Source organism: Phacochoerus africanus, chromosome 3, assembly GCF_016906955.1.
Source record: "Phacochoerus africanus isolate WHEZ1 chromosome 3, ROS_Pafr_v1, whole genome shotgun sequence".
In the NCBI taxonomy this organism is placed as follows: domain Eukaryota; kingdom Metazoa; phylum Chordata; class Mammalia; order Artiodactyla; family Suidae; genus Phacochoerus; species Phacochoerus africanus.
Genome location: NC_062546.1, coordinates 110,644,939 through 110,659,649, shown reverse-complemented (window position 1 = coordinate 110,659,649; position 14,711 = coordinate 110,644,939). Strand labels below are relative to the sequence as shown.

At 42.7% G+C, this 14,711-nt stretch overlaps 1 protein-coding gene across 6 annotated transcripts in view; it reads right to left on the bottom strand.

The window, feature by feature from the left end:
* STOX2 (storkhead box 2) overlaps positions 1-14,711 on the bottom strand; it is a 216,765-nt gene that overhangs the window by 21,156 nt on the left and 180,898 nt on the right. The window contains exon 1 of one of the 6 annotated variants that reach the window (XM_047772328.1): positions 11,831-11,977. The exons of the other annotated variants lie outside the window; for them this stretch is intronic. Within the exon in view, the coding sequence (XP_047628284.1) occupies positions 11,831-11,855 (25 nt within the window). The 5' untranslated portion in view covers positions 11,856-11,977. Of the gene's footprint in view, positions 1-11,830; positions 11,978-14,711 lie in introns of those variants that run through there. 6 annotated transcript variants of the gene reach the window in all.

Sequence of the window (14,711 nt, the reverse complement as noted above, 5' to 3'; positions counted from 1 at the left end):
GAATATCTTCTCAGGTCAGTCTCCCAAAGCAATAGAAATTAGAGCAAAAATAAACCCATGGGACCTCATCAAACTGAAAAGCTTTTGCACAGCAAAGGAAACCAAAAAGAAAAGAAAAAGACAACTTACAGAATGGGAGAAAATAGTTTCAAATGATGCAACCGACAAGGGCTTAATCTCTAGAATATATAAACAACTTATACAACCCAACAGCAAAAAAGCCAATCAATCAATGGAAAAATGGGCAAAAGACCTAAATAGACTGTTCTCCAAGGAAGATATACAGATGGCCAACAAACACATGAAAAAATGCTCAACATCACTGATTATTAGAGAAATGCAAATCAAAACCACCATGAGATATCACCTCACACCAGTCAGAATGGCCATCATTAATAAATCCACAAATAACAAGTGCTGGAGGGGCTGTGGAGAAAAGGGAACCCTCCTGCACTGTTGGTGGGAATGTAAACTGGTACAGCCACTATGGAGAACAGTTTGGAGATACCTTAGAAATCTATCCATAGAACTTCCATAGGACCCCGCAATCCCACTCTTGGGCATCTATCCGGACAAAACTCTACTTAAAAGAGACACATGCACCCGCATGTTCATTGCAGCACTATTCACAATAGCCAGGACATGGAAACAACCCAAATGTCCATCGACAGATGAGTGGATTCGGAAGATGTGGTATATATACACAATGGAATACTACTCAGCCATCAAAAAGAATGACATAATGCCATTTGCAGCAACATGGATGGAACTAGAGAATCTCATACTGAGTGAAATGAGCCAGAAAGACAAAAACAAATACCATATGATATCACTCATAACTGGAATCTAATATTCAGCACAAATGAACATCTCCTCAGAAAAGAAAATCATGGACTTGGAGAAGAGACTTGTGGCTGCCTGATGGGAGGGGGAGGGGGAGGGAGTGGGAGGGATCGGGAGCTTGGGCTTATCAGACACAACTTAGAATAGATTTACAAGGAGATCCTGCTGAATAGCATTGAGAACTTTGTCTAGATACTCATGTTGCAACAGAAGAAAGGGTGGGGGAAAAATGTAATTGTAATGTATACATGTAAGGATAACCTGACCCCCTTGCTGTACAGTGGGAAAATAAAAAAAAAAATTATAAAAATAAAAAACAAAAACAAAAAAACAAAACAAACAAACAAAAAGGCATCTGTGTGAATGATGAACTAGTGGTGCGGGTAAGATGCAGGCGAGGGGGAAGTGTGGAGCTACTCACGTTCAAATCACCCTCCCTACGGTGGCACAGCTGCTGCCACACTAAAGATCTCTCCTGTGAATCCTTCTCTCTCCCTCCACCTTCTACAGGAGAGGATGAGGGGCAGGGAGGCTGGTTTCCTGAGGAGTTGCAAGATTGGCCATGTGGACCACAAAATTACCTAGAATGATTTTACAAGTCAGAGGGAGAGGAAAATGGGGGGTCAGTGGACAAGGGGGGAGCTCAAAGCATGATCCAGTGCTTTTGGATCTGTGTTATTATTTGGGAGGTGAACACGTTCTAGAATTTTCCTATCATAATTAAGGATGTCTCAGAAGACTAAAGATACAAATGTACCAAATATAATTTTTTTTTAAATGCAGGTCTATTTTCTGATTTTGTATAGGTTAAGGAGCTTGAGTTCTCTATACAAAAGAAATGACTATTATCATTTCTTAGGTCATGCTCGACCTTTTGCTTTTAGCTGAGATTTTTTGTTTCATTTAACTAACAAATACCGAAAGTTTAGCCATCTTCTAAGTTAATTTCTTTTCATTCATTGCAGCCAATTGCAGCCAAGGGGCAGGCATGTTTTAAGTGCCTTGGAAATTCATCAGCATTGAAAAAGCTCAGTTTCACTATACTACCAAGTGTGTGCGAGACATTTTTTGTTTTGTTTTGTTACAGTTTTTGTTTTTTGACCACACCTACATCATGTGGAAATTCTGAAGCCAGGGACTGAAGCCATGCCACAGCAGCAACCTGAGCTGCTGCAGTGATGATGCAGGATCCTTAACCCTGTGCCACAAGAGAACTCCCTGTACAAGACTTTTTAACTCAGACTAGAAACCGAATGGAATTTGGATGCTCTAAGTGACTATCTGCATGTCATCTAGTTTTTATACTGCATTAAGATCAATTATTTTCCACTCCCATTCCACCCCTAGCCCCACTGGCCACCCTGTCTCTTTTATGCCCAAATCCTTCCTGGATTCCCTTCCTCCATCCCATACCACCATTACCTCTCATCTGGCCCATTATGATGGCATGATGACTCCCAGCCCTCCCTTCTACCCGGCACTCCTTCTCCACAGACCAGCCAGGCCTTCTAGAAAAATCTAAAACACGCCACTTCCCTGCATGAGATCCTACAGTGACTGCCTGCTGTTCCTAGAAGGAGATCAGAACTCCTCGCCAGGACTATGATGGCCAGAGCAGGGTCTGAGTCTGTCTACCCACCTCCTCTCTCAGCAGGCTCACAATCTCCTCTGGTCTTTGAATGTGACAAGCTTCTCCACTCAGAGCCTTTGCCTTTATTGAGCCCCTGCCTGGGATGCAACTGGCACTGATCTCTCTAGGAAGGGCTCCTTGTCCTTCTCTGGGGCTCCAATTTAGGGGCCTCCTCAGGAGCCCTGTGCAGGGCGCCTGAACTAACACTGTCCCAATGCCACAGCGCACTCTCCCTCTTGTTACCCAAGACTGTGGTTTATAATAAGAAATATGTTTGCAGAGTTCCTGTTGTGGCTCAGCAGGTTATGGACCCAAGTAGTATCCATGAGGTTCAACCCCTGGCCTTGCTCGGTAGGTTAAGGATCCAGCGTTGCTGCAAGCTGTGGTATAGAGCAGACCTGGCTCAGATCTCGCACTGCTGTGGCAGTAGCTCTGATTTGACCCCTAGCCTGGGAACTTCCATATGCTGTAGGTGCAGCCCTAAAAAGCAAAAAGAGAAAAAAAAAAGAGAGAGAGAGAAAAGAAATATGTTTGATCTTCAGCCCCATATCCAGCACAGAGCTCCTAAAACCCGTGGAACTTCCTAAGTGATGTGAGAAATCAAGGTGTCTTGTTATGTGAGTGAGGTGACTTGGACCAACACCTGAGGATGGGGCCCATAGCCTAGAGAACCAACCATGTGGTTAGAGGGTTGAAACTTTCAGCCCTGCCCCTGACCTCCCAGGAGGGGAAAGGGGCTGGAAGCTGAACTGGCATAGTCGTCCACGGCCAATGGCTTCATCAAGCATGCTTTGGTAATGAAGCCTTCATAAAAAAACCCAAAGGGTGGGGTTCAGAGAGCTTCCAAGGTTGCTGAACATGTGGAAATCTGGGGAGAGTGTTGCACCTCAAGAGGGCATAGAAGCTTTGTGCCCTTCCTCCTCCCTGCCCTGTGCATCTCTTCCACCTGGCTCTTCTGAGCTGTTCTCTTTTATAATACACTGGCGTTCTCTTAAGACCCATAAGCTGCTGTAGCAAATTAAGTGGACCCAAGGAGGGGGTCATGGAAACCTCCAATGTACTGCCTTTCAGAATCACAGGTGACCTGAATCACAGGCTTGCGACTGGCACCTCAAGTGGGAGGGTGGCGAGGGCAGTCTTGTGGACTGAGCCCTGAACCCGTGGGATCTGATCCTTTCCAGGCAGATGGAGTGGAACTGGGGCGGGTTGCAGAACACTCAGCTGATGTTGGAGAACCTCTGGTGGAGTGAACGCCCCCCTCCTCCACTGGGCATGGTCTCATGGTCTCAGCAAGTCCTTGTCTTCACTCTTTGAGTATGTGCACGTGTGTCTGCATGTTCCGATGTTACTGTCTGTCTCACCCACTAGAAGGAAACATGAACCCCACATTCCCACTACGTTCTCAGAGCCTAGAATAATGTACCAGACACCCAGTATATGTTTCTTGAATGAATGAATACCCACTTTTAACATTTTAATCCAATGAATTGCTCAGGGTATTTAAAGCATTGTGATTTTATCATATATTTTGCTAAATAATTGCAAAATAAACAAAAAATTTAATAAGAGACCAAATACACTTGACCATGCAATTTCTAAGACTGCCGCTTCTAACTTCTCCCCAAACACAGCAGTCACTACAGAAAAAATAATCATATTTTAAGCAAGGTTTAAGACAGGCATTTAAGATCTATACAAAAAGAATTACAGGTATCGATCAACACACCATAACACATTATTCAAGTTTACCATGATTTTCTGTGGATCATATATCAGATCTACTCAAGGAGCCAACTGGCCATTCTTAAAATATGCTACTAGAAAATCCTTCCAACAACTGGACCACATTTATGGTCAAAGAAGAAAACAAGGGAATGTAAATACCACTAAAATATTGTTGGTCACCATAATCTATGGAAACTACCACATTCTGCATACACTATGAATTGTGACCTGTCTATAATTTATAGGCTAGATGTCTCTATTGTCAGAATTAGTACTCTACACATTCATAAAGAAAAGTCCTGTAAAAGTTCATAACTACTTTGAGGGCTAACCAATTCTTGCTAACAGCTATAATTCTGTCCTACTGTTCTAAAAAGAAGAGGTAAATAGGTTTTTATTTCAGCTTTATTTTCTTACAAACATCCATTTAAGTACAGTCCTCAGGGAACATCTGTCAAAGCCAAGATCATTTAGGGAGAACCAAGCACAGTGCCTTGGACAGAGTAGTAAGCAATCAATTACTGCTAAATGAATTTCAAATGTGAGACGACATGACAGTATTTCAATTCTAAGCAAACTTTTCAGATTTTATTTATTTATTTATTTATTTTGTCTTTTTTCCATTTCTTGGGCCGCTCCCGCGGCATATGGAGGTTCCCAGGCTAGGGGTCGAATCGGAGCTGTAGCTGCCAGCCTATGCCAGAGCCACAGCAACGCGGGATCCGAGCCGCGTCTGCAACCTACACCACAGCTCACGGCAACGCCGGATCCTTAACCCACTGAGCAAGGGCAGGGACCGAACCCGCAACCTCATGGTTCTTAGTCGGATTCGTTAACCACTGCGCCATGATGGGAACTCCACTTTTCAGATTTTAATAGCCTTTAACATGAGATTTCAAATATCTCAGTGAATATTTGGACATTACTTTCATTTAAGGAACTAGTCAGCTGAGAAGCACGAGGACAGAGATAAATGCGACTGGTGGGGCTGAGATGAGCGGAGGATGAGGACGCTGTGCTAGAGAAGGGAGAGAGCATGCGCAGGGCATGAAACAGTGCGCTGGGCTGGAGCAGCTGGGGGCGTGTTTTGGCACAGCTGGAGCAGGCTGGTGGTAAGATGGAGAGAAAAGTAGGAGCCAGATCCTGGTTGACCAGGAGGCTGAGATCTTACCCTCAATGCTGGAGGGAACCGTGTGTGTGTGTTTATACAGAGGAAGTACATGACATGTTTGTGTGAGAAAATCACTCGTGCAACTGTGGGGAACAAACTGGTGGCTCTTACAATCTCCAGGCAGTTGACAAGGAGACTCTGATTTCTGCCTGTTGAAATCAGATATATGCCGACTTTCTCTTTTTTTTTTTTTAATTTATTTTATTTTATTTTTATTTTTATTTTTTTTACCTTCTACAGCTGGTGACTTCCACCTTGGAAATACATTTATCACACACACGCATTTTTACAATTTAACCCATCAATCTATTCTCCCTTCTAACTTCTGGCCAGTTACTTCAGTTGGAATTATTTCAAAAAATGCTCTCTCGCATAACTCATCCTTCCAAGAAATCTATTTGAGTGTCTATTAGATACCCCAAACCTTTGGGCACTCGAGTTCCAAAACTGTTCCTATCTTGGTTCTATTTGTATGTGTGTGGGGAAGTACTTTAATAAAGCTCTGTCCTCTATGACTGGTCTTCTGTCCATTTCCCCCACAGTCACTAATTGAGGTTCTCTGTACTCCCTAACTTTCACACATGAGGGGGGAAAATACAACTAAGAAGATGTGATTTCCATGACAGCTTACATTCATCCTTCTCAGGTGGTACCTAAAAGATACCTGCCAGAAAAGCAAACACAAATCTATTTCCTTTTGTCTTCAAGAACCCATCCTCATACAACTCTATACAAAAAGGAAAGCCATAATCTTTCCAGGTGAACCACACCACAATAAGCTACAACCTCGAAAGTACCAGAAATCCACCTTCTATCTTAGCCTTCTTTAAATACTCTTTTTTTCAAGCACCAGCATTCCATTTGAATTATCCTGTTTGCCATTTTTTTAATTTTCTTTTTCTTTTCTTTCTTTTTTCTTTTTTCTTTTTTTTCTTTTTTTTTTTTTGCTTTTTAGGGCCCAACCCATGGCATATGGAGGTTCCCAGGCTAGAGGTCAAATCGGAGCTATAGTTGCTGGCCTATGCCACAGCAACATAGGATCTGAGCCATGTCTGCAACCTACACCATAGCTCATGGCAATGCCAGATCCATAACCTACTGAACAAGACCAGGGATTGATCCCACAACCTCATGGTTACTAGTCACTACAGTGGGAACTCCCTGTTTTCCATTTTTGTTCTGTTTTCCATCCTAAATGTCACTGTACTCTGTACTCTGGATCGAAGCATTACCTTTGACCTGAGATGAAGTTTGTGAACCAAGGTAACCTATTTACAAATGTAGTTCTGAAACTACTCATTTATCATTGGGAAATTCCCAATATAAAAAGGCATTCAAGAAATTTTTTTATAAGTACCCCATCTCTTGCAATTATCACTCTACATCTGTTTCCTCATCTGTAAGATGAGGGTCTGAATGACATGATTTCAAAGATTTCTTCAGGATCTCAAGTTCTGTGATTCTCTATCAATGCAGCAGAATTCTGGCATAAAAACAAAACACAGTCCTCATGTCTGTCTTGACTTCCATCTTGCTAGAGAAACCATTCTAATGCTCATCCAATCTGAAAAAGGAGGCTTTAATTTTAAAAGGGTCGTGAAATAGATTGGCTATTAATTTTTTCCTTTGTAATAAAGGCTGCCTCATTCACTCTTTTCTAATTCAAAGTCCTGCTCAGCTTTGCTCCTTGGACCAAAGTATGCCTGTTTTTGTTCTCCGGACTGCAGAATTAACACTAAAATTAAAATTACAGATGCTAATAAAGTTACCACATGCAGTAGATACTGTAACTCATAAAAATGGTCAAACATGCCTGTAAAATGTACAGTGGGCACAGCGATAATACAAGTCTATTCCTTTCAACAAACTATTCATAGAAAGACGAATGTGCTGAGTTTTCTCTTCTATACCCTTGGGCCTGGGGAAATCATAAACTCTCTGAGGTTAAGGGAACAGCTTCTCAGAGGCAGAGGATCAGACAAATCTTGTGTTTTACAATTTAGTTCAATTTATTAACCCCAATTTTATTTATAAATGTTGTTCGATCCTCTTAACAGACAGTCTACTAAAATATTTTTTAAAGGCTATTCTAAAAAAACACACACTCCCTTCCTAGGTACCCACTTGCAGACCGAAACAGCCTTGCAGAAGGGCAGAACATACAGCCCCCATTAACTCACTTACTGCTTCATTTAAGCAGCTTTCCTTTGAAACCAAATTACTATGCTTGACTTTTGAATGTTTGTATCTGAAATTTAAAAGGAACGGGCATTGAAAAAGGCACTTTTACCAGTTGTTGGCATGTGTGGCTTAAATGCCACAGATCTCAAAAATGTAAAGCTCAGCCTTCACTGCAAGTGTGGATTGCAATAAAGTTGACATAAAAACAAAAAAGAATTTTAGAATATTTAGAAATTCTCTTAACAGCTTTTCTAAAGTAACCTAGTGCTTTATTTCAATAGTTGATGGGGTTCTCTTAAAGAAGGTCTAATTCCTAAGCTATTACCTGAATAAATTGTTTTGATTCAAAAGAAAATGTAAACAAGGGGGTCCCGTTCATACCACAGTTAATGGTGTCTATTAGCTGGGACGTACTAAGAAACTTCCAATGAGAGTCAGGTTAAACAAGAGTGGTCATGGGGGCAGATGGCACGTACACACACAAAAACGGGTTAACGTCCAGCCATCCCCGAATCTGCTTAGTGGTCTGTCTAATGCAGGGAAGCTCTAGGTGTAATGACAGATCAATTGGTTCATTGGTTTAGAGAAGAAACCCATTATCTTCCCCAGTCTACAAGCTTTCATTAGTCATATTAGCTATCACTCTTGTTACTAAGATTTGACTACTGATTTAAAAAAAAAACAAAAAACTGTCATTGGATGAGCAGAGATGGACAAGCCACAAAGGGTGAAGAATCAGATAGAGAAAGCAATCGATGGATGGTGAGAATCCTAGCTAGGGAGTTGTCTTCACCATCACCAAGGATGATGACTGACATCTCTCTAATTACAACCATCGAACACTTCTGGACTGATCTATTGCAATAGATTTGCAGCTGAAAAGTCAGGATGGAGATATGAGCCATCAGGTCAATTATCTCTTTCCGCAATTCAAACCTTTGTTAAGAAGGCTCTGAATTATAACCCAAGTGGGTATATGCTAGCACTAGGGAATAAAACCTATTCATACATCGGGCCCTTAAAAGTCTGCTAGGTAAACAGGTGCTACACATTAAGACCCCAATAACTGCTAAGATGTTTTCCATCACCTGCAGCCTCCTTGCTCCCTAGTTCCTCACCCAGGGCTAAAGTTAAGACCATTTACCATCAGCAATAAAATCATGATGAAATACCAGTCCTAGATGACAACAGAGTAATAAGAGGTCTCAGATGTCATGAAATTCTATAAGGTGCCAGGCTAACAAGAGTCCTGTGCAAAATAGTGTCTTCCTTTTTTTCTATAGGAGCATCACGTAGGACTGAATTTAAGTCCCTATTTCAGTGCAATCACGTACTTCTCTTCCTTCTCCATTCAGAACCTAGCCTAACAGCAGAGACATATTAGAGGCTCCAAATTCCGCTGATGATGTTTTTCAATTGTAGTTCAATAAATCAGTCTAAAATCTCTAGGGTCATGCTCTTGCACTCTTTTGACGTTAGAATCACCATAGCTGATTCTCAACCTTTGAAGTCTTCGCTTCACCCGTTTAGATGACACTACTGCACTGTGACCAATTTCTGTAAAATACAGTTTTAACAGAACAAGAAGGCCTAAATAAATACAGCTCAAATATATATATTGACAGTTCCCAAAGTACAGCCAAAGCATAGAGAAAGACTACTACCAACTCCACGGTGAGCGCACACCTACCACCTGCTCCAGCTGTCACTGAAAGGATTATAGACAAGTACACTGGGACCAAAGAGTACAAAAGGCCAGCCAGGCACACATACACAGAGAAAAATCCCAACTCACTGTACCAGAAGTAACTTTTTTCTCCAAAGTCTGGCATTACAAAACAGTGGTAGAGGCCATGGACTTTGCAACTGAAACTTTAAGTTCAGAGTCCAGTTCTGTGCCTCATTAGCTGTGTGATTTGGGGCAAATTAAGCCATAGGTTGAGTGTCAATATCATCTTTTGTAAGATGTACGGAGTGATGTTCACTTCATGGAGTTACTGAGAGGATTAAATGAGATAATGGATGTTGACGGCTTACATGGTCCTGAGACCTAATAGATATTTAATAAATGGTAGTTAGTATTAAAATTATTGTCCCCAAAACTATCTAAATTTATTCATTTTACTCTTTTATAGAGTTTGAGTTTCTACAAATAGGAAAATCATTCGGTCATTTTTTAAAATGTCTTTAAAAAAAAATCCTAACATTTGTGGGAAGGTTAGAGGCAGTGGTCTTTCCTACACTAGGCATGGATTAGTTTTGTCAGATTGCTCACCTCTTGATTCTTATCTGTGAGTGAATGGAATATTTTGCCTGGGAGGCAGAACAGTTAAGATATATTATAAACATACAGCATTTGGGATGTATTATGGGGCTGGAAGAGAATGGGAAACATGCATTACAGGGGGACTTTGGAGAGCAAAGACCATTAGGAGACGGGAAATTGTTTGGACAGAGAGTTGCAAGGATACAGAGAAAGTTGGCCTATTTTCAGATTTTGGCTGGGCCAATTTTTCCCCAGGAAAGGGAAAGGAAACTCAGCATTTAAGTCCTCTTAGTGCCAAAGATCAGTGATGCTAGGAGTTAAATAGTTTCTGATGGAACCTGGGATGCAAAGACACATTATGTTTTTCTCTTATCAACCATGTATGGTGTGGTTTCCATATGCAGGGAACTTCCAGACGACTTGAATTGTACAAAAAAGGTACAAATCTTAATCTTTGCCTTCAGTGAGTAAACAATAATATAAATGTGTAAAAATACAAGCAATTAGGAGTTCCCATTGTGGCTCAGTGGTAACAAACCTGACTAGCATCCATGAGGATGCGGGTTTGATCCTTGGCCTAGCTCAGTGGGTTAAGGATCCGGCGTTGCCGTGAGCTGTGGTGTAGGTCGCAGATGCAGCTCGGATCCTGTGCTGCTGCGGCTGTGACATAGGTCAGCAGCTACAGCTCTGGTCTGACCCCTAGCCTGGTAACTTCCATAGGCTGCAGGTGTGGCTGTAAAAAAAAAAAAAAAAAAAAGCAATTATAACATATTCCCATTATTATTTAAAACATCCTTAGAAGAGCTATAAGAAGAAAATACAAAAATGGCTAGTAAATTAACTCTATAAGAGGAATTTGATCTAATTGTATCTATGGATCATCTATCTATCTATGAAGAAAAATTCATTCTGTGATAGGACTAAAAAATGACCTCCTGTTGGAGTGATCGGAGAAATCCTTATGTGAGTGGGAGACTTTGAACAGCATGAGTAGAGCTGATGGTGTGGGGATAGCACATTCTCAACATGGTATGATATGACCAAGCAGCCCGTGAAACTGACTCAACGTCCTCAATTTGCACTGAAGATGCCAAGTACTATGCACAAAGAAACAGCATCTTTCCAACGAAGAAAGGAAACAAGCATTCTTTCCTTCAGTGAAAGACTGAGCTATGGGGGTGGATATGAGAGCAAAGAGATGTTCAAGGAGCCTGTCCAATGTATGGCTTGCATTACTGAAAAATGTTCTAATTATTATTACAAATTACATTTAATGCTCTCAGAAATATTTTTAATAGAAAGTGCTAAAACCATAAATTTGATGAGCTGGTAACACCATGCTTTCATATTTGCCAAGTTTCACTTTGGAAACACAGCATGGAATGCACCTTTGAGAACCATATTTTACCATCTCTCTATTAAAAAAAAAAAAAAAGGCTTTTGTGTGAAGAGCCCATGGATGTTGTAAGAAAACAGCTCTGTCATAATCTGAATCCTAAAGTAGACTGTTGAAATATGCTTACTTCCTTAGCAGTTAATAGCAACCTCTGTATGATGTTAGTGTTGGAAACAGTCCCTAAGCATATAAATCAGGCTTTCTGGGATTTTAGTGCATTGCATGTAGGTTAACAGGCCAACTAACTCACCAAATGTAGGGACCAGATTGAGAAGAAAGAACTTCAAATAATCTTTACTGAGTGCCTCCATCAGAGGAGTGGGAGAGAGACTACAGCTGATGGAAACCTGAAGCAGTTTAATTACTTCCTATGCGCAAATCCTAGAGCTGACTTTTCAGTTCTGATGTGAGGCTGGGGATGAATCATGCAGGCGAGGGGGCATCTGGTGGGCACCTACAAGGGGGTGCTTCCGCTGCCTAAGACTGAGGCTGGGAGTGATTTTCACAGCAAGACCATGTTTCAGATGACAGGGCACATGTATCGAAGGGAGGTGGTAGACATTTGACCGTATTTCTTTGCACACAACAACTCTTGAAAGAAAAGCAGGGGAGACCTACCTGACCCTTTCTGGACTGGCTCCATCCCCCAGGTAGCTTTGGCGCTAAAGCCTGGTGCATGCTAGGGGGTAGCATTCAGGCACAAGAAGGAGCCAGTAACAGAAACGGACGTCCTAGAATCTGGAATAAGAAGAAACAGTAAACTTAATATCCTCAACAGCATTGCAGACTGGCTACTGAGGGCGCATGGGACACAGTAGGAAGCAGGTACTTTACCATGGTACACCTACTTTAAAAAAAAAAAAAAAGAGTTGCAGAACTTCGGCCCTTCTCATTCAGGGCTTGAGATACTGGTAGGAGCTCAGTTCAAAAGCTGGCAAAAAGCCCCTTTCAAAAGCTTTGTGGATGGACTTTGCTGGTTATGATTTTGGGGGAGAGGGGAATTCTCTTTACCACCCTTTCCTCCTATTTGCATGCAACAGCTGAAAGCCCATCCCATGCCTAGGCCAGCTACCACGGCCACTGGTCCTGAGCCAATAGCCCACTGCAGTGCCTGGGGAATCTGCAGTGTCACTCCTCTTCTGCCTTGTGCTCTGCAAAGTGAAGTCATAGGAACGGATCAGCCAACCTGACTTCTCATTACCCTGCCCAGAATCCTTTGTGAGCTGAAATGAGTCATCACTCCCAGAAAAGCTGCAGCCTCTGGTTGTCGGTAAGGGCTCCTTTGTTTGTGCAGTGGGGGCCTCGGGCCTGAGAATGCACGGGAGGGGGGGTGGGGGACAGCCAGTGGCACACCCTCCTCTCTCTCTAAAGGCCCCGCCCTTACCCCTCCTCCAAGCACCGAGCACCAACTCAGACCTTTCCATCCTTAAAACAGGCAAAAGGGCACATACCTCTGGATGCTTGGAGAAAACATACACACACACATTAACATGGATCCGGCATCATATACTCACCAGTTTGTAATTATAAACCTGACACATGCGCTCTCTCTTTTTTTTCCTTTCTTTCTCTCTCTCTCTCTCTCTTTTTTTTTTTTAAGGCTGGCTTTTTCTTGTGGAGAAGGACACGTCTGCCTCCTGTGTGTAACAGGCGGTCCTACTGTACCAGGATCAAAGTTTAGCTGCAGCAGCGAGCTATTTGTCATAAATTCCAGTGGCTGGGCAAGTCATCACAAGCCTGGGTCTCATCATTGCCGACACGCCGGCAGCGGGCTTGCAGCAGAGGCAGCCAGCGAGCCAGTGCAGCTCCTGCCGCCTCGGAAGGCAGCGTGGGGAATGAGGTCACTGTGTCAAGAGCTCGTCCTCAGCGGGAGATGCTCCGGAGCTCACAACACCACTGAAACTGAACAGGCTCAGATGATTCAGAGGATTTTTTTTTACATCACAGAGCCTCCTCTGCTTTTTCTCTTTGCCTTTTTAGAATTTCTGCATCTAAGAGCAGTAAGGTTAAAAAAAAAAATCCCTTCCAGATCTGTGCAAAAACATCCTTCTCATGGCACTGTTTGCACCGCACCCCACCCCACTCCTGATGAGCCCCACGTGTAATCACTCATGCATAGGCACGTGTACATATTGTATTTACTTACACATACACACACACACACACACACACACACACACATGGACACACATACACACGGAGGAACTTCTTTCAGCAGAAACGTAGAGCAAATGATTCATCTCTATTTGCAGTACCAGAAACAACACAGGAACAGATCAAGAAGGGAAGGGGTGGGACTAGGGAGAGAGAAGAGGATGAGAGGAACAGCTACCAGCACATTAAAACCAGAGAAAAATGGAGTTCATAAGAGGAAAAGACTAATCAAGGACACCAGGAATGCTGTTGTGTTAGTAATAATACTGCCCCAACTCCCCCATACACAGTAGTAGCAAAGCAAGTACTTCCCACTAGCTCACTCAGGATCCAAATAGATGGCGATAAATTATCCCCTGCTCAGAACCTGAATAGACTTGAGTGGCCAAGGATATTTGCCCAGCAAATTCTCCCCATCCTCATCAACACAGTAGCAAATGGACAATATAGATGACATAGACAATGCAGCCCGAGCTGGGAAGTGCAGATGTGTAATGATGCTCTCAGCAAGATGATGCCGCATCTCTAGTTAGAAGGATCCCCAGGCGAAAGCCCCACGAGAATCACACCCTCTCTTGACACCTGTGATTTAGCCCATCTCCAAGGACCTCTTCCCATAGAGCTGAGGTACATCCAAGCCAGGACACACCCTCCCCTCCAATCTGAATCCTGTAACCCCACACAGTGACTTCTACCCTGCCTTCGGAAAGCCAGAAAATATATAACCTCCTTCTGTCTGGCAGCTCATCCAACATCTGCAAATAATAATCCCATCCCTGTGTTCCAAGCCATCTCTTCTCTAGCTGCCCACAGTTTGGGACACTGGAAGTAAGGTACATACTCTATGTTCACTGATGGATCCTTGGGAATATTTGACCTCAACATTATTAGACAAAGCTTCTTCAGCTCCTTCTACCTTCTGACACTTTTCAAATCCTCCGCCCTCATGGTTCCCTGCCTTTGCTTTCCATCGGGCATATCAATCTCCCTCTTAAAATGACCTATGAAGAACCAGATAGACCCCAGCTGTGTCTCGCCCTGCCCCCACCCGGCACCATATCCCCCTCCCACGCTCTGGACTCTATATTCTCCTGGTCTAAGACTGTGGTGGGTTTTTGGTTATTGCCATGCTTTCAACCCCTAGACAATTTTTTCCACGTCATCTGTTATTCAATCAGGTCTCATTCATGCAGTTAAAAAAAAAAAAGAAAAAGAAAACCACATCAATTATGCCTTACATGCCTCCTCAGAAATGGACTGGTCGTGATTTTCCCTTCCAGTCTATTCATTCCTCTTGTTAGATGTGCCACCTGGGCTCCCATCCGAGACAATGACTCAGCTTATG